This window comes from Hypanus sabinus, chromosome 4 (genome assembly GCF_030144855.1).
Source record: "Hypanus sabinus isolate sHypSab1 chromosome 4, sHypSab1.hap1, whole genome shotgun sequence".
Taxonomy (NCBI): Eukaryota; Metazoa; Chordata; class Chondrichthyes; order Myliobatiformes; family Dasyatidae; genus Hypanus; species Hypanus sabinus.
The window spans coordinates 30,028,790-30,055,272 of record NC_082709.1 but is presented as its reverse complement, the minus strand read 5'-3'; the positions used below and the strand labels follow the sequence as shown (position 1 = coordinate 30,055,272).

Sequence of the window (26,483 nt, the reverse complement as noted above, 5' to 3'; positions counted from 1 at the left end):
CACTTTGCTATAAACTCCAGAGAATGGAGGTCCAGCATATTCAATCTCATCTCATATGATGGACCTGCCGTCCCAGAAACCAGTCTGGTGACAACACAAGAGACTGCAGATGCTAGAATCTGGAGCAAAAAACAAAAAACAAATAACTTGGTTGGTCAGGCAGCATCTGTGGAGGTGATGGAATTTTGATGAAGGGTCTCAACCCAAAGCATTGACATAGATTTTATAGACTATTTGATGTTATACAGCAACCCCCTACCCATATGTTTTTACTCCAACACACTTCTAAGTCACTTTATTTTAGATGTTATACAGCAGTAATTTTTGGTCCATCCAGTAAGTTTAAAGAGAGCACATGAAACAGAACTTGGTGGCTTTAAAGGGAATATGTGAACACAAGCCCAATTGAGTTTCAAGGAAACATAGGAACTGGGTATCCTTCTGTGTTAGAGAGAATGCAGGAAATAGGGTCCTAGTGGATCAAATAAGATGGGGGTATCAGGCCCATCAAAGGAAGGATAATCAGAGTCAAATGGTGCTGAGTCAAATGTCAATTCATCAGGATTTCCTAATAATGGGATGTTGGTGTTGGCCAGAAAGAACTACGGTCTACAAATCAGTGAACAGGAATGAGGCAGGGGCAGTGGAAACAGACAAAACAAAAGTCTTTGTTCTTGTTAGGTGGTGGCAGGAATGGAAGTGGCTATTTTCCGACACTGTCCTTGCAGTCACCATTTTGTGAAGTGTTTGGTGAACTGATCCTTCCTCTGGCTACATCCGCACTAGACTGGATAATTTTGAAAACGCTGGTTTCGCATAAAAACGATAGGCATCCACACTACGCGTTTTTGAAAATATCTCTATCCACACTGAAACGGAAATTTCGGTGAAGCTCCTCCTCCTGCGCATGTGCAGGACACATCTACCGAAAACAAGCGACACATTTGGTGTCGAATCTCACAGTAAAAGTGCGCGTTTGTGTAGTTACAGACTAGAAAAACTTAAAACGACGGACAGCTGTTGGCTCTTGCACAGGAGAATTTAAAACTAAAAACAAAAACAAATACTGGAGCGTACGGCGGCAACCAACAGGGACTTCATGGACAGATTGACCCAGCTGATGACGAACATTGAAAAACTGACTAACTCCGTTGCATTAATAAAGCACCTTGTTAAATGTATAAAACATGTCTGTGTCAGTGTTATCTTGTATTTCCATACAATGTTACATTAGGCTGTTACACATCTATTGTCAGAGAAGTACTTGCATAAATAAGTAAACCACCTTCATACGAGCAAGGACAGAAAACGGCAAAGTGAATACTGTATACTTATTTATTCAGTAAGTTATGGGTCAAAGTATTTGGTGAGTACATTTCTAACTCTTCTGGCCTCAGTCTCTTTGCTGTCTGTTCTGAAATTGTTAGGTTACGTTCAAGAAAACAATGAAATGGCGCGCTGCCATCTGACAGCATTTTCAGAAGTCTCCGGTTACTCCGTCCACACTGATCTGCCCGAGCAGTGTTTTCAAAAATACCCACCCTGGAAAGGGTTTCTGAAAAGCTCTGGTTTCGGGGGACAAAAACGCCATTTTAGTGTGGATGGAGGGTAAAAACAAAAAGAAAAAGCTTTGGTTACGGATTTATCCGGCGTAGTGTGGATGTAGGCTCAGAGATAACTTAATCAGAGCAGTTGAATGTGGATAAAAGGGATTTCTGTAATGATGTACTAAAACTGAGACCATCCTCAGATAAGAATCTGTTTATTAATTTATTAATTTATTAATTTCTGCTGATTTGCAGAAAGAACAGACTGCTCATCCTGGCTCAGTGTTTGGCTGACCTGATTAGACAGGTTTGAACAAAAGACATTACCTAAGTCACAAGGCTGAAGGGAGAGCTATAAATCAATATTGCTTGTAGCCTTAAGCCACTTCCAATGAGAAGCTAACACAGGTCAGTCTGATGGACTTAAGCCAACAAAATTGAAAGATAATAGATTGATGACAACTCTGTGGAGACCAATCATTACCTCACTGATATAGGTAATTTAAGAATTCCTGTTAAATCTATATTCAGTTATTTCCATTTAATAAATCAGATGATAGGGTGGCTTCTTGCTTTGGTGGCTCTCAAAATCTCGGTTCCAGCTGAATATAACACAAAAAGTTGCATACATCTATCAGTAATAATGGAGCACACTTTAGTTGCTGAAGTCGTGTTTCAGATGCCTATTTAGACTTCAGAGTTTTCAGCAATTCACGTCAACAAAGTTTTCAAGATCATACTTGTAAATCATTGAACAATTTTGTTTTCCAATTTGGTATTATCATAGAAGGAATAGTGCTTTTCTTAGCTTGGGATTTACGTAAAAACAGACTAGCCTGACAGAGGTAAAGCAATCTGAATGTGCATATTTCAATCTGAAAGCTTTCATTTACAGGTCCTTTTTGGGGGAAATCTGCAATCTGTAGTAATAAAGCAATTTTCCAAAACAATTCACAATTACTGTATTCCAGTTACTTGATTCAACATCTACACATACTTTACGAAACATGGTGCACACACAAGTACAGCTTTAATCTAAAATAATACCAAGTGTGCAAGTCTTTCTCTCATTTGCTTGTTCCCTCAATATTTGGTCTCTAAACCAGCATGGGTGGAACTCGTGCATGGAAGGAAGGAAAATTGAGGATAATTATTAATACGATTGCAGCATGTGGGTGTTACAGACAAGGCCATCATTTAATATCCTTCCTTAACTCCTTTTGAGTTAATGGTTGTGAATCACATTTTCTGAAGTTTTTCAGGTTTTATAGTGATGGTGCTCACTTAGATCTGGGATATTTGGTGAGGAGGTGGGGGGACGTGGTTTGGTTTTCTGGTGATGAAGAAGTATATTTCCATGTCAGAATAGTGTTTGACTGAAGATGGGAATTTGCATTGCCTTCCTCCTTTCCTCCTAGGAGGCCAGGCATCCTGGGTTAAAATTCTATTGAAGGTGATGAAGTTTCTGGATGAGGTTTAAAGTAGACTTTTATACTTACCAGCCTTGAACTTTTAATTGTATAGCAACTCGTATCTAGATGTGAAAAATGTTTTGCCATATTTCAGGTGAAAACCATGAATTGAACATTTACTTTATGATATCCAGTTTGTTATATGTTTTTTTTTCAATGTTTCTTTGGTTCAGTAAAGGTTCTGGTAGTGGTGCCTCCTGGGATGTTGGACCTGGGCTTCACAATGATAGTGCTGTTGAATGTCAAAAGAAGGTGATTAGATTGTTATTGGAGAAGATTGTTAACTAATTTGGTGTTACCTAGCAATTATAGGCCTGTCAGTTTGACGTCAGTGGTGGGTAAATTAATGGAAAGTATTCTTAGAGATGGTATATATAATTACCTGGATAGACAGGGTCTGATTAGGAACAGTCAACATGGATTTGTGCGTGGAAGGTCATGTTTGACAAATAGTATTGAATTTTTTGAAGAGGTTACAAGGAAAGCTGACGAGGGTAAAACAGTGGATGTTGTCAATATGGACTTCAGTAAGGCCTTTGACAAGGTACCGCATGGAAGGTTAGTTAGGAAGGTTCAATCATTAGGTATTAATATTGAAGTAGTAAAATGGATTCAACAGTGGCTGGATGGGAGATGCCAGAGAGTAGTGGTGGATAACTGTTTGTCAAGTTGGAGGCTGGTGACTAGTGGTGTGCCTCAGGGATCTGTACTGGGTCCAATGTTGTTTGTCATATACATTAATGATCTGGATGATGGGGTGGTAAATTGGATTAGTAAGTATGAAGATGATACTAAGATAGGTGGTGTTATGGATAATGAAGTAGGTTTTCAAAGTTTGCAGAGAGACTTAGGCCAGTTAGCAGAGTGGGCTGAGCGATGGCAGATGGAGTTTAATGCTGATAAGTGTGAAGTGCTGCATTTTGGTAGGAATAATCCAAATAGGACATACATGGTAAATGGTAGGGCATCGAAGAATGCAGTAGAACAGAATGATCTAGGAATAATGGTGCTTAGTTCCCTGAAGGTGGAATCTCATGTGGATAGGGTGGTGAAGAAAGCTTTTGGTATGCTGGCCTTTATAAATCAGAGCATTGAGTATAGAAGTTGGGATGTAATGTTAAAATTGTACAAGGCATTGGTAAGGCCGAATTTGGAATATCGTGTACAGTTCTGGTCACCAAATTATAGGAAAGATGTCAACAAAATAGAGAGAGTACAGAAGATTTACTAGACTGTTACCTGGGTTTCAGCACCTAAGTTACAGGGAAAGATTGAACAAGTTAGGTCTTTATTCTTTGGAACGTAGAAGGTTGAGGGGGAACTTGATAGAGGTATTTAAAATTATGAGGGGGATAGATAGATTTGACGAGGATAGGCTTTTTCCATTGAGAGTAGGGAAGATTCAAACAAGAGGTCATGAGTTGAGAGTTGGGGCAAAAGTTTAAGGGTAACATGAGGGGTAATTTCTTTACTCAGAGAGTGGTAGCTGTGTGGAATGAGCTTCCAGTAGAAGTGGTAGAGGCAGGTTCAGTATTGTCATTTAAAGCAAAATTGGATAGGTATATGGACAGGAAAGGAATGGAGGGTTATGGGCTGAGTGAGGGTCAGTGAGATTAGATGAGAGTAAGCATTCGGCATGGACTAGAAGGGGCGAGATGGCCTATTTCCGTGCTGTAATTGTTATATTGTTATATAAATACTTCTCACTTATTAGCTCATGCTGGAAGGTGGTCTGGATCTTGTTGCATGTAGGCATAAGTTACCTTTTTAATTGTATTACGTGAAATTCTGTAGTTCCTCTAGCAAAAAAAAGCATTTGTTTCTGCAGCCATATTTTAAATTACTGCCAAAGCTGGAAGTAGCTCAACATGTTTGTGACGTGAATCTGAAAATGTGTGAAATAAATATCTGTCAGGTTTTATTTTTACTTCTGGTGCCTCTATTATATGGACATACCCAACCAAAAAAAGTAGTTCAATACTTGGTAATATTCTACAAGAAATTCTACAAGACCTGGATACAAGAAATATTCTTACTTCAGTTTTCCGTGATATATTGGATGGATCCTTATTATATCTATTGTTTGGTTGAATAAAGAGAGGTAACAAAAAGATCATAAATTAAAGCAGCAGATTATTTCTGTGGTCTCCTAAAGATCCAACTCCTGATTGTCTAGATATATTGCTATGGTGGACTGCCATAATACAAAGAAAAATCAGCCTCACCAAGTTAGATTATGATCTGTCCAGTTAACCTTATTTTTCTGATAAGCATGTAAATAAGAAAAACATTCTTACTCATGATTTACAGAAAAACATACCAAATTAATTTATTTTAAAGTTTGTCAGAAAATTTCTGCAATTCTTATGCAACCTCTCATGTTTTCCATTTTGTCACATCAGAGTTTAGATGGCTGATCCGGAGAAAGGAAAGAAAATCTTTGTGCAAAAATGTGCTGTGTGCCACACCATTGAAAAAGGTGGAAAACATATGGTTGGACCTAACCTGTGGGGTATTTTTGGACGAAAAACTGGATCAGCTGAAGGATTTCTCTATACTGATGCAAACAAGAGCAAAGGTAATGCAATTTGGTCTACAGTTTAGGTGCTTGCATTTCAGTATTAATTGTCCCCAATCTAAAATATCCATCTATATGCAGGGATCATATGGGGAGAGTCCACTCTAATGGAATATTTGGAGAATCCCAAAAAATACATTCCTGGAACAAAAATGCTGTTCGCTGGTATTAAGAAGAAAAGTGAACGTGCTGACCTTATTGCTTATTTAAAGAAAGCATCGTCATCATGAATCAAATATTTAATAAAGTGCTTGATTTAATTTTAAAATGCATTTTGGTAATCATCTGAAACTTAAGTGAGTTGTTAGTAACTGATAAATTATCTGCTTATCATATTCAATGTTAATTTGTTACTTGATTTTAACTACTGTATTAGAAATTATTTGATTCTGTGACAAACTTTTAATTTCTAAAATAAAGTTAGGCAACTTTTGAAGATGTGCTAATATGGAAATAATTTTATTTGCGTATCTTCTTTGGGTTTCAGGCCATATTTTCAACAAATCCCTGTACTTTTCTTTAAGTGCAATCAGAAATCATTTCTTCATCTTTGGCTAAGGACCTTTGTTTCAGAGTCTATTATCTGGCCCTCTTGTATGATTACATCAGTGTACTCCTGTACTTCTAACATCCTGAGAACAAGAGGAAATCCTAGAGGAATCAGATTTGTTTCATTCATTTTTTTTGATAGAGCAATTTAAAAGAAGTCTGGTATAATCAGATATAGTTCTGTTCCCCTTAAGTTAAACATAACTTCAGGAAACAGGTAAAAAGACAAATAAAATCTGAAATTGTGTCAAATATGGCACCATATTTTTGAAACAGCCATATAAAGTAAAGATACGTACAGTTTAGCTCTGGACTTGAAGCATGTCACAGATCTGCAGCACGAGGCTTTCCTTTTGAGAGGCAGTAACGATGATCTTTAGAGGGAACGTGGAAATGGGTGCACTAGCCAAAACACTCCCTCTTCTTTTACTTTTCCATCCTACTTCAGCCCATGTTGCCAGCTTGTTAATCTGTCACATACATCATGATGGTACACTCCAAGACAGAATCAAAAATAGTTGTTTTGTTCCACCTCAGTTAAACGCAACTTAAATAAACTGAAGTAAAAAGACAAGTAAGTCTGAAAATGTGTCAAAGGTGACATTGTATTTCTGAAATAAGCCATGTAAAGTAAGAATATTCCCATCTGACAAATGTTTTAAAATGTAAAATTGACATAAATTCGAAAACTAGAAAAATATCCTTCAATAATCTGTATCTCTGTGCTAGCAACTGGAAGATCCAGTAGCTGGGAGGATCCAGAGATAAGCATAGATCACTTTCACAGCCATTGGTAATTTGTGCAAGGAAGTCCTGACCTACATCTAGGAGATGGTATATCTAACTTCTGATGCATTCCATCCTCCAGAACCACTTTCAAGAAACCTTGGGAAGCAAGCTTTTGGTCAAACTCGGAATCATATGGCATGGAAACATGCACTTTGCCACAGCTGGTCCATGCTGATCAAGATGGTCCAACTAAGCTAGTCCCATTTGCCAGCATTTGGCCCATAACCTTCTAAACCTTTCCAATCCATATATCCATTTAACTCTCTTCTAAAAGTTGTTATTCAGATTCAGATTCAATTTATTGCCATTTAGAAACCCTAGCCACTTCCTCTGGCAGCTGATTCCCCATAGTGTAAAACACATTTCCGCAAGTTTTTCTTAAATCTTTCCCCTGTCACCTTAAGTCTATGCCCTCTACTTGATTGCCCAACTTTGGGAAAGTAACTGAATGCATTCACCCATTCTATGCCCCTCAAGATTTTATATACCACTATAGGATCACCGCTCAGTCTTCTACACTCTAAGGAATAATCTCTTAGCCTGTCCAACCTCTCCATGTAATTCAGTTCCTCAAGTTCCTGCAGCACCCCTTATAAATGTTTTTGCACTTTTTAATAACATCGCTTCTATAAGTAGTTCTGCCAGAACTGAATACAATATTCCAACTGTGGCCTCACGAGTATCCTGTACAACCATACCATGATCTCCCAACTCAACTCCCTGACTTAATGAGGTCAGCCTGCCAAAAGCATTCTTCATTACCCTGTCTATCTGTAATTTTGCTTTTAATGAAACGTGTATTTATATTCCAAAGTCCAATTGTTCTGCAGCATTCTACAGGGCCCTGCCATTCACTGCAAAAATGCTACCAGAATTTTATTTTTCCAAAATGCGACAGCTCGCTCTTAGCCAAATCAAACTAAGTTAGTCATTTTTCAACCCACTTGCTCGTCCGATCAAGATCCTGTATTTTTGATCTTCTTCATTGTTCTCTATATTGTTGGCGTGTGGCCAGGTGGTTAAGGCATTGGTCTAGTGATCTGAAGATCGCTAGTTCAAGCCTCAGCTAAGGCAGTGTGTTGTGTCCCTGAGCAAGGTATTTAACCACATATTGCTCTGTGATGACACTGGTGCCAAGCTGTATTGGCTTTTGCCCTTCCCTTGGACAACATTGGTGGTGTGGAGAGGGGAGACTTGCAGCATGGGCAACTGCCGGTCTCCCATACAACCCTGCCCAGGCTTGTGCCCTGGAAACTTTCCAAAGGTCTCTCATAACTAACGGATGCCTATTTATATTTTACAAATGTATTAATCATACTTTGTATATTCTTACCAAAACTGTTGATATAGATTCAAACAACAGTGGGCCAGCTCCAAGTCCTGAGGTTCATTGTGAGCCAAAGAAACAACCTTCTACCACCAACCTCTACTTTCTACCATTAAGCTAATTGCATATCCATTTAGGCAACTCTCCTTGGAACTCATGAAATCTAAACTTCCAGAGCAGCCTATCATGTGGAACCTACTCAAAGGCCTTGCCAAAGCCCATATGAACCTCATGTAACATCCTTCCCTCATCAAATTTTGTAGTCACTTCATCAAAAAAAATTCAAGTTCACAAGACATGATCTACCATGCACAAAGCTATACTGGCTATCCCTGATCAATCCCTGCTCTCCCAGATGCATGCAAATCTTATTCCTTAGAATCTTTTTCAGTAACTTACAGATGTTAGACTTACTGGTGATTGGTTCCCAGGCTTTTCTTTTCCACCCTACTTAAATAAAGGCACAGCATTCTGTACTCTCCCGTTACTGGCACTTCACCCATGGTTAATGCTGATGCAAATATTTCAGTCAGTTCCAACAATTTTTTTGCCAGCATCCTACAGTGTTTTTGGATAAATCTGGTCAAACCCTGCAGATTTGTCTACCTTCATGTCTTATCCAGCATCACCTCTATTGTATGTGGAGTATCCCCAAGATGTTACATTTCCGAGTTCTGAAGTTTTTGTGTCATCCTAAAATCAGCAGAGAATTATTCATTATGTTCACTCATCTCCTGTGGCTTTAATGGCTCTATTCTCTCCAGTTACTATTTTTCCCTTAATACTTTATACTTGTAAAATCTCTATATATTTTCCTTAATCTTTCCTGACAAAGTTGTCACATATCTCCTTTTTGCCCTCCTAATTTCCTTCTTGAGTACACTTCTGCATCCATTATACTCCAGAGATTCATTTGATTTCAATTGCCTTTAAGTGACCTATGCTGTCTTTTTCTTGGCCAGGGCCTCAATATCCCTCATCATCCAGGGTCCCTACTCCTACTAGCCTTGCCTTTCAGCCCAACATGAGCTCTCAGTATCTCACCTTTAAAAGTCTCCCACTTGCCTGTTGCCTCTTTGCCCAAAAGCAACCTACTCCAATCTAACTTTATAAGCACTTGTCTCATACTATCAACATTTGCTTTGCCCCAGTTTGGAATTTGAACCCGTGGACCAGTTGTTTTCATAACAATTTTACAAGTATTAAAAGTGTGGTCACTTATGTCAAAGTGCTTCCCTACTGTCTCCTCAGGCCTTTGCCCCATCATATTGGTTGAGCCTACTAGTACATTGCCCTCTCCTGTAGGGACTAAGGAAATTTTCATGAATGCACTAACAAATTCCACGCCAAAATGGCAGTCCCAGTCTATGTTAGGGAAATTAAAACCCTACACATTATAACAACTCCATTATTCTTACAACTCTGCACAATATCTCTGCATATTTGTTCTAATTCTTGTTGACTATTTGTGGCCTGTAGTACAATCCCAACAAGGCAATTGTGCCCCATTTCCCAGCTCCACCCACAGAGCCCCACTGGATGATCTTTTAGTAATTTCCATCTCTAACTACAGCCATGATGTTCTCCTAAAGCACCTGTATCGTGGTACATTAAGCTACTAGTCCTGTCATGTTTCCAAAGTGGCTATTGTTACGAAGGATGAACAACTCTGATGGGCAGAAGGGTGCAAAGTTGCCCATGCCCTCCCTCTTTTGGAGAATCGCAAACTGTTACTATTTCGATGCTGCTAACGAGAGAGTAAGAGAGACAAAAGAAAACAGGCCAGGACATCTGTTATTGATAACAGCCTGAGAGAGAGTTATGTTTATCCACCATGTTATGACTCCCGAAAGACTTATGGCTGTGGAGAGGGCTGTTTACGTGGTACCATCCTGCTCATTAAAATTCCTCAGTGGACAGCCAGAGTGGGCTGATTTGATGGGTTAAGTCATTCAAACCTGATTGACACCTGAGACCCCGTGAGTGGAGATAAAAGTGACGTCTGGGGTGACACCCCTCAGACACACCAGGAGACACACTAGTGAGCATCAGAAATCCACGAGAAAGTGTAGGGCATCGGGGGCCGAATGGATCAGTCAATTTCACTCACAGTGGTTATAGCAAGGCCAGTGGGGGCTTGTTTGTGTGTCTACCCTTGCCTGGGTGACGAGTCCACCATGGAAGAATGGTCTAGCTAAAGGATAGAGGGGTCATACTTGAATGGCCACAACAACAACACATCGACAGATCAAGATCATAAAGGAAGGTTTGCAAGACAATAGTTGTCACTGTTTGATCGCCCTCTCTCTCTCTCTCTCTCTCTCTCTCCCCAACAATTACAACACATCGACCAACAACTACCTCAGCCTGCATGAACTGAACTGAACTGAACTTTATATTTCCATGTGGCAATTCATTATCCCCTAGACAACGATTGAGTTTGTTTATTATTGATTATTATTATACCCACACTTTTAGGTTTAGTATTGGTAACGTGCATTATCTGTGTATTTGCATTGATATTGATTTGTATATTTTACTAATAAACACTGTTGAAAATAGTACCACCAGACTCCAACGGATACTTCTATCTTTGCTGGTAAGACACCCAGTTACAGGGTATGTAACACTATAATATCCCACTCCTACATAGATATTCAAGCTCTAAATTAATCCTACCTCTCAGGCTTGCATTAAAATAAATACAATTTAATCTAATAAGCTTTCTTTGCTCCTGGTCATTCTCCTGCCTGTCACAACAATTCATTTCGCTATCATTGACTGTTGTATCACTTTCCAGCCTCTCATTTGCTTCCCTGATGCTTGGAATCCAACCCTCCTGCTAATAAAGCTTAGTATATTATATTGTTTTATTTTAATGCAAGCCTGAGAGGTAGGATAGATTAATTTAGAGCTTGGATATCTATGTAGTACTGACATATTATTTGTTGTTCAGTCATTAAGTCAAGTTCGACTCTTCGTAATCTTATGGATTCCTGCGCACCAAGCCTTCTTGTTGGAAACTGCCTCTCTAAGATCTTCTAAGGTCATATGCCTTATCTGAATAATATTATCTATCCATTGTAGCCTCTGTCATCCTCTCCTTCTGTTGACTGGTTTACCTTCTGTTTTACCTAACATGAGAGCCTTCTCCAAGGAATTCTGTCTTCTCACAATGTGGCCAAAATATTTGAGCTTTTATCTCATAATCAAGCCTCCTACTGAGCAGTCTGGCTGTATTTCTTCAAATATTGACTTGTTGGATCTTCTTGCTGTCCAACAAACCCTTAACACTTTTCTCCAACATCTCTGCTCTTCAGTGTTTTAACTAAATTTGCCTTTGCTGCCCTCCTCAGAAGTAAGCGCCATTTAATCTCATGGCTGTAGGTACCATCTATTGAAACCTTTGAACTGAGAAAGACAAAATCCGTCACTGCTTTCACTTCCTTTCCATTAATTACCACAGACTTAATAGGACTGGTTGACATAATCTTGGCTTTCTTTGTATTGAGCAACAAGCCAGCTTTTGCACTTTCTTCTTTCACTTTGATTAGAAGCTTCCTCAGATCCTCCTCACTTTCAGCCATTACAGTAGTATCTGAGGTTGTTAATATTTTGTCTGGTAATTTTGATTCTGACATTTGAGTCCTCTAGACCAGCATTCCTCATGATGTATTTAGTATATAGATTAAACAAGTAGAGTGACAGTATGCAACCTTGTCATACTTCTTTCCCAATCTTGAACCAATTTGTTGTTCTGTGTTCAGTTCTAACTGTTGCTTCTTGATGTTCGTACACATTTCTCATAAGGCAGATCAGATGTCCAGGTATCACCATTTCTTTAAGGATTTGCCATAGTTTTTTTTATGGTCCACACAGTTGAAGGCTTTGGAGTAGTCAATAAAACATAGATAAATATTTTTTTGGAATTCCCTCGATTTCTTCATTATCCAGTGTAGGTTAGCAATTTGGTCCCTGGTGCCTCTGCCTCTTCTAAAACCAGACTGTACATCTGATAATTCTTGTTCCATATATTGCTAGAGTCTTGCTTGCATGATCTTTAGTATTAACTTGCTAGCATGTGAAATTAGTGTAATTGTTTGCTAATTTGAACATTCCTTTACATTTCCCTTCTTGGGAATTGTGATATAAACTGATCTTTTCCAGTGTAAAGGCCATTGTTGGGTTTTCCAGATCTACTGGCAAATTGCATGCAACACTTTTATAGCATCACCTTTTAAACTTCTAAACAATTCAACTCACATTCTGCAGCCTTATTATTGGCAATGTTTTCTCTTGCCCATTTAGCTTCACATTCCAGAATGTCTGGCTCTAGATTGATGAGGGAGTCATTGCAGATATCTTCACTGTTGGGATCTTTCCTGCACAATTCTTCCATGTATCTCTGCCACCTCTTTCTGATGTCTTCTGCTTCTGTAAGGTCCTTCCCTTCTTTGTCTTCTACTGTACTCATTTTTGCATGTAATGTTCCTTTGATTTCTCTAATCTTCCTGAATAGATCTCTTGTTTTTCCAATTCTGTTGGCTTCTTCAGTTTTTTTGCATTGCTCCTTTAATTAAGTTTCCTTATCTTTCCTTGCTATCTCCTTGAACTTTGTGTTCAGATGGAGGTATTTCTTCCAACCTCCACTGGCATTCACTTCTCTTTGCTGCTCAGCCACTTGGAAGGTCTCTGCAGAAAGCCATTTTGCTTTCCTGGCCTTCTTTTTGGTTGCAATATTTTTGTTGCCATCTCTTGTATAATGCTCCTTACTTCTATCCATAGTTCTTCTTGCTTTCTGTCTACCAGGTTTAATCCATTGAATCTTCTGCACCTCCACGGCATATTCTTGAGTGATGGTATCAACATCAAATTTTGCTGGTATGTTGGTTTTCCTGATGCTCTTCAGTTTCATTCTGAATACTGTGACAAGCAGCTCATGGTCTGAGCCACAATTTGCTCCTGGTCTTGTTTTAGCTGACTGTATAGAGCTCTTCCATCTCTGATTGCAAAGTATATAGTCAATCTGGCCTCTGAACTGTCTGGTGATGTCCATGTATAGAACTGCCTCTTAGGCTGTTGGAAGAGGGTATTTGCTATAACCAGGGAATTAATTTGGCAAAATTCTACCAGTCGATGTCCTGCTTTATTCCCTACTCGAAGGCCAAAGTTGCCCGTTACTCCAGGTGATTTCCAACTTTGCCATTCCAATCTCCAGTGATAAATGTAACATGCTTTTTTTGGTGCTGCAGTTCTTCATAAAGCTGGATAATTTCAAACTCTTTGGCATCCATGACTGGAGCATAAACTTGGATCACCGTGATGTTAAAGGGCTTGCCTTGAAGTCGTATTGCGATCAATCTATCATTTTTGAGGTTGTATCCAATTACTGGCCAGCTGGTGGCATAGTGTCATCAGTGCCGGACTTCGCAGAGAAGGCTCCCAGGTTTGAATCCAGCCAGCCCCTTTGCATGCTTTCCATCTGTGCTGGGTTGAGCATCAAGCTAGCAACTCAGCCTGCTAAAAAAACACTATCCTGATGAGTGGGTTGAGCGTCGAGCTAGCAACTCGGCTTCGTAAGCCTGCTAAAAATACACTGTCACGACGGTGTCCTGATGATTTCTCCTTTCTTCATTCATTCACTGATTTTGATAGCAAACACGAGGAAATCTGCAGATCCTGGAAATTCAAACAACACACACAGAATGCTGGTGGAACACAGCAGGCCAAGCAGCATCTATAGGGAGAAGCACTGTTGACGTTTTGGGCCAAGACCCTTCGTCATGACTGATTTTGATACTCTTTTTTGACAATTAAAGCCACTCCAATCTTTCTGCAGGTTTCCTGTGCACAATAGAAGATCTGGTAATTATCTGAAGTAAAATAACCTATTGCAGTCCACTTTAGTTCGCTAATTTCCAATTCCCAATGTTTAGTCTTGCCATCTCGTTTTTGACCACATTTAGTTTACCTTGATACATGGATCTTACATTTCAGGTTCCAGTGGTGTATCAATCTTTACAACATCGGACGTTTTTTTCATTTCCAGGCACAACAGCAGTTGGACATCCTTTTGGCTTTAATTAGCTCTGGTACTACTCATACTTGTCCTCTGATCTTCTGCATTAGCATGTTGGGCACCTTCAGATCTGCAGGGTTCATCTTCCAGTGTCATTCTCATATATCTCTGCTTACTTTTATCCATAAGGTCTTTTTAGCAAATTACTGGAGTGGGTTGCCATTTCCTTCTCCAGTGGACCATATTTAGTCTGACCTCTGCCATGACCTGTCCATCTTAAGTAGCTCTACCTGGTTTAGGTCATCGCATCACTGAGATTATGAAGCCCCCTCACCACGACCGTCCATGAAGGATGTTATAGCCATTCGTAACTCTGCCTGCCAGGATATTGGTTCTCCCTTCAGTTCAGGTGTAATCCGTCCCTCTTGTATAGGGATCACAATGGTCTAAAATCTGAATCCCTGCCTCCTACACCATTTAACATATTTGCTTCCTATTATTACCTTCACTGGATAGGAAGTAATCTAGAGATTTCTACTGTGGAGATCCTGCAAATTAACTTCTTCCCTATGGAGAGCTAGCATGGACTCATCAGCCTGAATATCATTCTCCTGTAATGATTCCATTATACTATTACATATAATGGAAATCTACATTGAATGTTCACGTTTGATGTACAAAAGAATCCAAATAGACTTGTAAATTCAAGGAAACTAAGATCACATTTTCTCAAAGCACACAACTCTCCTTTGAAGCCAAAATCTATTAGCATTCATAGGGAACTGTGGTATGAAATAGACAAGTAGGATGTAATGACTAAACCATGATAACTTGTATCAAAATATTATGTTTCTGATTCACGGCAACCTACTCATGAACTTTAATGACGCCTAGAGCTACTGAAAAATGGCAGCCACAGTATATAAAATAAATGGGATTTGTACGGAAACCAAAGGAATGAAAGAAAGAATGAGGATGACATGGTCAGCATAAAATTACATAAAATTAATCTGCTTTAAGAATGCTTAAGAATAGCTCATTTATAATACATGGAAATTTTGCATTCTGTTATATTCCTTTATTTACCACTTATTTATTTTTTGTTCATACCTGGGATACCAAGTGATTGACAAAAATAAACACTTGCAAACCAATTAATAGGCTATTCTCCTGAAGTTCATTTGGGTGAGCAACTTGCTTCCACTCCAGTTCCATGGATCATGAACAGACTGCTGAGGCCAGTATAGAAGCTACAGATCAGGACAAGAGGCAATTCTAATGGGATAGATGGGTGGATAGTGTTGGAGGTTATGCATGCCTTCTCCCATATTGCTGGGCTTCTTCCTACTCCTAACGTAGAGCTTAGAAACTCAGTGTCATCTAGATGCTCCTCAATTTTATTTTGTTGCAGAAACTAGATGAAACACTTTTCAAGAGGGGTTTAAGAACATTCTTGAATCTCTTCCTCTGTACAGTTGATAACCTCTATATACTGGAACTTGAAATAAAATATTTATGTAAGACTCAAGAGACTACAGGTGCTAGAATCTGGAGCAATGCACAAGACACTGGAGGAACTCAGCAGAACTGCCTGACCTGCTGTGTTCCTCCAGTTTTTGGTGTGTTGCCATCATATGTGAGATGTGCTTGGTAGTGGGATCCCGTTGGAAGTGGCAGAAGTTAAGCACATCTTTCCCTCCCACCCTCTTTCTGCTTTCCGCAGGGATCGCTCCCTACGTGACTCCCTTGTCCACTCGTGTCCCCCCCATCCCTTCCCACTGATCTCCCTCCTGGCACTTATCCTTGCAAGTGGAACAAGTGCTACACCTGCTCTTACACTTCCTCCCTCACCACCATTCAGGGCCCCAGACAGTCCTTCCAGGTGAGGCAACACTTCACCTGTGAGTTGGCTAGTGTGCTCCCGGTGTGGCCTTTTATATATTGGTGAGACCCGACGCAGACTGGGAGACCGTTTCGCTGAACACCTACGTTCTGTACGCCAGAGAAAGCAGGATCTTCCAGTGGCCACACATTTTAATTCCACGTCCCATTCCCATTCTGATATGTCTATCCGTGGCCTCCTTCACTGTCAAGATGAAGCCACACTCAGGTTGGAGAAACAACATCTTATATACCGGCTGGGTAACCTCCAACCTGATGGCATGAACATTGACTTCTCTAACTTCCGTTAATGCCCCTCCCCTTCTTACCCCATCCCTGATATATTTAGTTTTCTTTTTCTCTCTCTGCCCATCACTCTGCCTATTCTCCATCTCCCTCTGGTGCACCCCTCCCCCTTTCTTTCTCCCTTGGCCTCCCGTCCCATGATCCTTTCCCTTCTCTAGCTCTGTATCCCTTTTGCCAATCACCTGTCTGGCTCTCAACTTCACCTCCCCGCCCCCCCCCCCCCCCCCCCGGTCTTGTCCTATCATTTTGCATTTTCCCTTCCCCCTCCTACTTACAAATCTCTTACTATCTTTCCTTTCAGTTAGTCCTGACGAAGGGTCTTGGTCCGAAATGTCGACAATGCTTCTCCCTATAGATGCTGCCTGGCCTGCTGCATTCCACCAGCATTTTGTGTGTGTTGCTTGAATTTCACTCCTCTTTGTTTCTGGCATCTCCAAGCCTGAATCCTTGAAAGTACAGTGAGCAGAGCAGTTCTGAATTGTCTTACTGTTTAGTTCTCACTAACTATCAATGACAAAAATCGCTGATTTTTTTAAACACATACACACGCACACGCACACACACACACCTGATGCTATTTACAAGCTGTTTGCTTGAAGCACAGTGTAGTTTCTAATGGCCACACAAGTACAAGCAACTGATGCTAGTTCAAAACTGTCCAGCAACAGTCTCCTGCCCCAATTAAGCAGCATGGTGTCCCAAATAAATGACAGTAATCTCAGTTATTTTCTTAATTAGTTTTTGCTCTTTAAGAGCTGTTCGAAAGAACTGGCTGCCCTGATTAACGGGAATCTATTGTACTTGCATACTGTCATTTAGAGGATGGAGAATGGAGATGATTTTATGAAGGCAATCAAATAAAATAAAACTGGATTTGTACAATCACCAAGTAAATGTAAAAGAAATACTATGGTCATATAATTGCTGTGAATTCTGATGTGCTGTAGCTTTGTTACAAAATAATTATATTATGTAAAAATAAAACTATTTCTGTTTATGCTGCTCAATTTTTCTTTTACTGATGGGCATATCAAGCACCACAGTTTTAAACAAGGAATACACACTGTGAACTTAGGCTGTTATCCTATGTGATTAGGCCTGAAGTAGTGCTCAGTTGGTTTATAATTTTGGCTGGTAAAAGAAAGATTGTGTCTCTATAGCTTCACCTCCCATGTAGTTAGCTCTCACAATTAGCAGCTGGGGGGAAGGGAGGAAGAAGTACAAAGTGGTAGGTGAGGAAAGGGAGAGGGGGCAAAGTAAAGAACTGGGAAAAGCGGAATCTCCCAGTAGCTACCTATTTCAATTCTACTTCCCATTTCCATTCCAACATGTCAATCCATGGCCTCCTCTACCGCTGCAATGAGGCCACACTCTGGTTGCAGGAGCAACACATTACATTCCGTCTGGGTAGCCTCCACCCTGATGCCATAAACATTGATTTCTCGAACTTCTGGTAATTGCCTACCTGTTCCCACCCCCCCACCAACCTCTTCTTCATCATTCCCCATTCTTGTTTCCCTCTCTCAGCTTATCTTCTTATCTGCGCATCACCTCACTCTGGTGCTCCTCTTCCTTTTTTTCCATGTTCTACCCTCTCCTATCAATTTCCCCTCCTCCAGCCCTTAATTTCTTTCACCAATTACCCAGCTCTTTATGGTTTCACCTATATTCTACAACCTTGTACTTCTTCATCTCTCCCTGGCCCCCCCCCACCTTACTCTGACTTCTTATCCTTTATTCCAGTCCTGATGAAGGGTCTCGGCCCAAAATGTCAACTGTTTACTTTCTTCCATAGATGCTTCCTGGCCTGCTGAGTTCCTCCAGCATTTTGTTTCCGTTGCTTGGATTTCCAGCATCTGTAGACTTTATTATGTTTGTGATATAGTTAGCTCTAACTGATTCTGAATATCATTTACCATACCATTGGCCCCCTTCTGTACAGATTAACTAGACCTGTCCATTGTTTCTTTAAATTCTGGTAAGCTTTGTCCCCAGCACTGCTTTCCTCCCCCAAATATTTTCATACAATAGGATTGTGCCATTGATAATTGATTGATGCAAACCCCTGCCTTTGTGATTGTCCCTCCTGTTCTGTTCAACTTTTTTATAAGGTACTGCACCCTAACTAAATTAGTCCCGTATCATTAATTTTCAAAGATTGATAGGGAATTGCTTAGATATTGTCAGTACATTGTTTACATTTACATCATTTATTATTTTATTGTAATTTGTCCTTTATTGCGCCTATTGTCTTGTTTATTAATTATTTGTAGTGTCTTGCACTGTTTTGTGCACTTTATGTAGTCCCATGTAGGTCTGAAGTCCAGTGTAGTTTTGTGTTGTTTCACATAGTCCAGTGTAGTTTTGTGTAGTTTCAGGTAGTCTAATGTAGTTTTGTGTTGTTTCATGCAGCACCATGGTCCTGGAGGAACGTTGTTTTGTTTTTACTGTGTACTGTACCAGCAGTTATGGATGAAATGACAATAAAAGCAACTTGACTTGACTTGAAAAGTTCCTTTTCTGCCAAAACTGCAGACAGATTCTGGAAAAATCTGATGATATACAGTAAATTGTGCCCTTGGGTTAATCTTCTTTGTGAATTTCCTTATAGCCTGTTTTATGAAGGTGGCTGATAAGGGACCCACAGATTCTGCCACGTGTGGGCATGAAGTGCATGAATGGGTGGACATGGAGGTGGTTTGGAAGGTGGTGTTATCCTTTTGGCCATTTCCATTGCCGTTGTGTGCTCCTGTTCTCAGTGCCTTCCTGTAAGTTCATCCACTCTGTGTAACCCTGATTAGTGACCGCTTCTTTTCAGGGAGGATGCCAAATGGATGACCCCACTGTTCAGAGTATTTAGAACAATGGTCAAAGACGGTCATAGTTTCAAATTAAGATGACTATTCAGAACTGAAATGTGAGGAGATTCCTTCACAGTGATTCTTAGAAAGTCTCCATCCAGGAAGACTGTGGAGGCACAGTTATTAATTATACCTGAGACAGAGAGTGACATACTGCTAGAAATTATGGCAGTGAAGACGTACAGGGTAGTTCAGAAAAGTAGCATTAGCTAAAAGATCAGCTATGATCTTATTGCAAGGCAGAGCAGCCGTAAGGGGTTGAATTGTCTTCTGATTGCATAGCCAGAGTGGAGCTGCCACTTTCCCTCATCTCTCCTTCTTCCTACTCATGTTTCCTCCTCTTCCTCTTTCTTCAGTATAACCAGCTTCCTCCATACTGTGAAGTATTACTTGAGAAAAGATCTGTGCTATCATGTTGCCAGTGATGTTCATTACAATTACAGTGTCCGTGAGGGCATAAGTCACATGCTGAAGTCTACAGCCAGATAATAACATAGTTCTTGTTACTCAGAAATCACTCAGATATCTTTGGTGGTTGCTGTAATGGGCAGGTCACAGAAGACCAGCATAGATTGAATTTGTCATGACTGTTTTCTAGATGCCAGATTATTTGCTGGATATGCTCTCATTCCAGATGTACATTCAGAAGAAGGAAGCCCCATGGTTTCAGTAGCTCTCAGATTTCACATTTGCTACTCACAAGTAACCTTTCTCCCCACCCAAGCTCCTAGGGCAGGGTAAGCTTAGGAGGTCTCATGGCCTCCTCTTTATTTTCTTGTGCTTTGTTCATCGTATGAGGATAATGGTGAGTTCCTTCCTTGAAACATGGCAGTTTGAAAAAGAAAGGTGTTCCCATTCAGCTGCAGCTCCTATCAGACCGAGTTAGGGAATTGGAGCAGAAGCTGGATGAACTACGGATCATTCGGGAGGCAGAGACAGAGATAGATAAGAGTTATCAGGAGGTAGTCACACCGAAAAGACAGGAGGTAGGCAAATGGGTGACAGTCAAGAGAGGCAGGGGGAGCAGACAGAGAAAGCAGAGCACCCCTGTGGCCGTTCCCATCAATAATAAGTATACCGTTTTGGATACTGTTGGTGGGGATGACCTACCAGGAACAAGTTGCAGTGGTCCTGTCTCTGGCACTGAGGTTGGACCCTCGACTAGGAAGGGGAGGAGGGAAGAGAAGAGAGCGGTAGTGATAGGGGATTCTATAGTCAGGGGGGCAGATAGGAGATTTTGTGGGGAAGATCGGAAGTCTCGGATGGTATGTTGCCTCCCTGGTGCCAGGGTCCGGGACATCTCAGTTCAGGTGCAGGTTATTCTCGAGAGGGAGGGCAAGAACCCAGATGTTGTGGTCCATGTAGGGATCAACGATGTGGGTAGGATGTGAGGGGGTCCTGCGTAGTGAGTTCAGGGAGTTAGGTGCGAAGCTGAAGGGCAGGACCTCCAGGGTAATAACCTCAGGATTGCTACCTGTGCCATGTGCGGGTGAGGCAAGGAACAGAAGGATTATACAGATTAATAGGTGGCTGAGAGGTTGGTGCAGGAGGGAGGGCTTCAGGTTTTTAGATAATTGGGCTTTGTTCCAGGGAAGGTGGGATCTGTTCCGATGGGACGGTTTACACCTGAACTGGAGTGGTACTAATATTCTTGCAGGAAAGTTTGCTAGTGTTGCTCGGGGGGGGGGGGGGTTTAAACTAAATTTGCAGGGGGCAGGGATCCAGAATGTGAGAGAGGATAGCGAGATGAAGAATAAAGGACAGGTGGGGACTACACGGTTCCGGAATACTAAGTGTGTAGTAGAGAAAGGTGAGGCGGAACAAGTGATAAGGATGGATACAGAGGGATGGTCTGACGCAACATGGAGTTAAATGTGCAGAAAGAATAAGTAGATTTAGGAAGGACAACAAAATTCAAGGGGCATATAGCCCGATGGGAGTTCGGGGAGCTGGGTTAAGCACAATAGGCAGCGATTTAAACAGAGAGAGGAGAAATGGGCTAAAAATTCTATATCTGAATGCACGAAGTGTCAGAAATAAGGCGGATGAACTTGAAGCTCAGGTGCGAATGGGTAACTATGATGTTGTTGGGATAACGGAGACATGGCTGTAGGGAGATCAGACCTGGGAAATGAATGTACAAGGGTATACGTGCTATCGTAGGGACAGAAATGTAGGCAGAGGGGGTGGGGTGGCCCTGTTGGTGAGGAATGAGATTCAGTCCTTTGCAAGGGGGGGACATAGGATCAGGAGAAGTAGAGTCTGTGTGGATAGAACTGAGGAACAGTAAGGGCAAAAAGACCCAAATGGGTGTTGTCTACAGGCCCCCAAACAGTAGCATGGATATTGGGTGCAAGTTGAATAGGAAGTTAACATTGGCATGTGACAAAGGTAATGTCGCAGTAGTTATGGGGGATTTCAACATCCAGGTGAACTGGGAGAGTCAGGTTGGTGCTGGACCCCAGGATAGGGAGTTTGTAGAGCGCCTATGGGATGCATTCTTGGAACAGCTTGTACAAGAGCCGACCAGGGACAAGGCTGTTCTGGATTTAGTGTTGTGTAATGAACAAGATTTGATAAGCGATCTTGAAGTAAAGGAGCCATTAGGAGGTAGTGACCATAATATGATAAGTTTTTATCTGCAATTTGAGAAGGATAAAGGCAGATTGGAGGTGTCAGTGTTGCAGTTGAACAAAGGAGACTATGGAGCCATGAGGGAGGAGCTGGCCAAAGTTGACTGGACGGGTAGCCTAGCAGAAAAGACAGTGGAACAGCAATGGCAGGTATTCTTGGGAATAATGCACAAGGTGCAAAATCAGTTCATCCCCCGGAGAAGGAAGGATTCAAAGGGGGGAAAGGGGCCACAGTGGTTGACAAAGGAAGTCAGAGATTGCATAGCATTAAAAAAAAAGAAGTATGACAGATCTAAGGTGAGTGGGAAGACAGGTGATTGGGAAATTTTTAAGGAACAACAGAACTTAACTAAAAAGGCAATACGGGGAGAAAAAATGAGGTACGAACGCAAGCTAGCCAGGAATTTGAAGGAGGATAGCAAAAGCTTTTTTAGGTATGTGAAGAGAAAGAAGATAGTTAAGAACAATGTTGGGCCCTTGAAGAATGAATTGGGTGAAATTGTTATGGGGAACAGAGAAATGGCAGAAGAATTTAATAAGTACTTTAGATCTGTCTTCAGCAGGGAAGACACAAGTAATCTCCCAGATGTATGGATGGGCCAAGGACATAGGGTAACAGAGGAAATGAAACAGATTGACACTAGGAAGGAAATGGTGATGAGTAGACTGATGGGACTGAAGGCTAACAAATTCCCAGGTACAGATGGTCTGCATCCTAGGGTACTAAAGGAGGTGGCTCTGGAAATTGCGGATGCATTGGTAATCATTTTCCAATATTCCTTAGATTCAGGATCAGTTCCTGAGGATTGGAGAATGGGTAATGTTATCCCACTTTTTAAGAAAGGAGGGAGGGAGAAAACAGAGAACTATCGTCCTGTCAGCCTAACATCAGTAGTGGGGAAGATGCTAGAGTCCATTATTAAAGATGAAATAGTGGCATATCTAGATAGCAGTGATAGGATTGGGCCGAGCCAGCATTACCAAGGGTAAATCTTGAGTTTTTACTGGAGTTTTTCGAAGATGTAACCAGGAAGTTAGACAAGGGAGATCCAGTGGATGTAGTGTACCTCGATTTTCAGAAGGCATTTGATAAGGTCCCACATGGGAGATTGGTGGATAAAATCAGAGCTCATGGCATTGGGGGGAAGATATTGACATGGATAGAAAACTGGTTGCCAAATAGAAAGCAAAGGGTAGCGGTGAATGGGTGTTTCTCGGAATGGCAGGTGGTGACTAGTGGGGTGCCACAAGGCTTGGTATTGGGACCACAGCTGTTTACAATTTACATCAATGAATTAGTTGAAGGCATTGAGAATAACATCAGCAAGTTTGCTGATGATACTAAGCTGGGTGGCAGTGTGACATGTAACGAGGATGTTAGGAGAATTCAGGGATGACTTGGATAGGCTGGGTGAGTGGGCAGATACTTGGCAGATGACGTTTAATGTGAATAAGTGTGAGGTTATCCACTTTGGGAGTAAGAACAGGAAGGCAGATTATCATCTGAAAGGTGTAGAGTTAGGTAAGGGAGAAATATAAAGAGATCTAGGAATCCTTGTTCATCAGTCACTGAAGGTGAATGAGCAAGTGCAGAAGGCAGTGAAGAAGGCTAATGGAATGTTGGCCTTTATTACAAAGGGAATTGAGTACAAGAGCAAGGAAATCATTTTGCATTTGTACAGGGCCCTGGTGAGACCACACCTGGAGTATTGTGTCTCCAGGGTTAAGGAAGGACATCCTGGCTGTAGAGGAAGTGCAGCATAGATTCACAAGGTTAATTCCTAGGATGTCTGGACTGTCTTACGCAGAGAGGTTAGAGAGACTGGGCTTATACACGCTGGAATTAAGGAGATTGAGAGGGGATCTGATTGATACATATAAGATTATTAAGGGATTGGACAAGATAGAGACAGGAAATATGTTCCAAATGCTGGGAGAGTCCAGTACCAGAGGGCATGGTTTAAGAATAAGCGGTAGGTCATTTAGGACAGAGTTAAGGAGAAACTTCTTCTCCCAGAGAGTTGTGGGGGTGTGGAATGCACTGCCTCAGAAGGCAGTGGAGGCCAATTCTCTGGATGCTTTCAAGAAGGAGCTAGATAGGTATCTTATGGATAGGGGAATCAAGGGATATGGGGACAAGGCAGGAACCGGGTATTGATAGTAGATGATCAGCCATGATCTCAGAATGGCGGTGCAGGCTCGAAGGGCCAAACGGTCTACTTCTGCACCTATTGTCTATTTTGATCCAACAACATCAATAATACCAGTTCTACATCAGGTTGATTTGTGTCTTAGGGATACTGTCTCCACATGCTCACATGTGCCTATAGCGCTTTGCTTGTTGAGGTGTTAAATGTCATGAATTCAGAAGTGTTGGTAATCCCTAGTGAGTTACTGAATGCATCTTACTGTTCATAGAAGTTGCAGCCACAGTACATCAGAAACAGAAGGCATGAATAGTTAGTATGGGAGCTGGGCAGCAAATAATCAGTCTGAATGGAATTGAGCTACTTGTGTGTTGTTGAAGCTGTACTCAGACAATTTCAATTGTACTTCTGGCATGCCTTCTAGATCGTAGCTAGTGAATAGGAAGCTGATCTACCCTTGTAGTGATAGTATTTATGTGGAAATACAATTTACATTTCTGTTTAATAGGACTTTGAAAGTAGGAGATTCAACAGTGAAAATTGGGAGAGGTGTTCAGAATCCTTTAGCGGGGATGATCTTTGTCTACCACCGGTGGGATGTAAACATTATTTAAAATTGCCAACTATTACCCAACTGTCAGAATCAAAATTAGGTTTATTATCACCAGCATGTGACGTGAAAATTGTTAACTTAGCTGCAGCAGTTCAATGCAATACATAATATAGCAGAGAAAAAAATAAACAAGTAAATCAATTATGTATATTGAATAGATTTTTAAAAACTTGCATAAACAGTAATACTGTATATTTTTTTAAAAATGAGGTAGTGTTGAAAGAATCAATGTCCATTTAGGAATCGGATAGCAGAGGGGAAGAAGCTGTTCCTGAATCATTGAGTGTGTGCATTCAGGCTTCTATACCTCCTACCTGATGGTATCAGTGAGAAAAGTGCATGCCCTGGGTGCTGAAGGTCCTTAATAATGGGCACTGCCTTTCTGAGACACTGCTCTCTGAAGATGTTTTGGGTACTTTGTAGGCTAGTACCAAAGATGGAGCTGACTAGATTTACAACCTTATGCAGCTTCTTTTGGTCCTGTTCAGTAGCCCCTCCATACCAGACAGTGATGCAGCCTGCCAGAATGCTCTCTACAGTACAACTATAGAAGTTTTTGAGTGTATCTGTTGACATGCCAAATCTCTTCAAACTCCTAATAAAGTATAGCCGCTGTCTTGCCCTCTTTATAACTACATCGATATGTTGGGACCAGGTTAGATCCTCAGAGATCTTGACACTCAGGAACTTGAAGCTGCTCACTCTCTCCACTTCTGATCCTCTATGAGTATGTGTTCCTTCATCTTACCCTTCTTGAAGTCCACAATCAGCTCTTTTGTTTTACTGATGGTTGTTGCTGTGGCATACTAGTTGACATACCTACCACTAGTTGGCATACCTCACTCTTGTACACCCTCTCATCACCACCTGAGATTCTAGCAACAATGGTTGTATCTTCAGCAAATTTATTGACGGTACTTGAACTATGCCTAGCCACACAGTTGTGTATATGGAGAGTAGAGCAGTGTGCTAGCTAAGCACACACCCCTGAGGTGCATCAGTTTTGATAATCAGCGAGGAGATGTTATCACCAATCCACACAGTTTGTGGTCTTCTGGTTAGGAATGTGCAATCTTTGGTAAGCTTCCTCACTTCTGATTTTATCACGGAAGAAGGCCCATCGATAAAGCATTTGAAAATACTTGGGCATAGGCCATTAATCAATGGTATTTCTCTGGCGATATCCTGGGGCTAAATGATTGGCCTTTAATAACCAACATACTATTTTTTTAAAGATATGATATCTTTATGATAGCCAATGAAGAATTTTGTCCCCAAGCCCATACCTTCCAATTATAACCATATGACCAATTACCCTGTTAACCTGCACGTCTTTTAATGTGGGAGAAATCCAGAGCACCCAGAGGAAACCCATGTGTTCACTGGGGGAACTTCCAATCTCTTAACAGACTGTGGCAGAATTGAACCTGGGTCACTGGTGCTGTAATAGTGTTAAACTAATCACAAAGCAATGATGCTACCCCAACCTGATTGGGCATTTACAGATTTTTGTGATATGAAACCAGAAGTCAGTACAGACATAAATTATTTCATTGGTAAGCACAAAGCCCATAATAAATTTGAAGAACAGCATCCCCTTTAACGACATATGATAGAGCCCTTAAGGCAACCATAATTCAACAATAATGGATAACCAGCATTTCGAATTTACATCGGAACTGATCAATTTTGATGATAGATCTTTTAGCATCTGTTTTTCTTAAACCACCATGATGTCTGACCTGCATTTGCACACAATTT

At 41.0% G+C, this 26,483-nt stretch overlaps 1 protein-coding gene and 1 pseudogene across 1 annotated transcript; one reads left to right on the top strand and one right to left on the bottom strand.

Moving 5' to 3' along the window:
• The first annotated feature begins 5,428 nt into the window (after positions 1-5,428).
• On the top strand, positions 5,429-5,827 carry LOC132392228 (cytochrome c-like). Its single transcript, XM_059966065.1, has 2 exons — positions 5,429-5,597; positions 5,679-5,827. Exons 1-2 carry the CDS (start codon positions 5,429-5,431, stop codon positions 5,825-5,827), a joined length of 318 nt encoding a protein of 105 aa, XP_059822048.1.
• A 7,011-nt stretch (positions 5,828-12,838) lies between these two features.
• LOC132393209 (craniofacial development protein 2-like) lies at positions 12,839-14,646 on the bottom strand (annotated as a pseudogene).
• Positions 14,647-26,483: the final 11,837 nt, after the last annotated feature.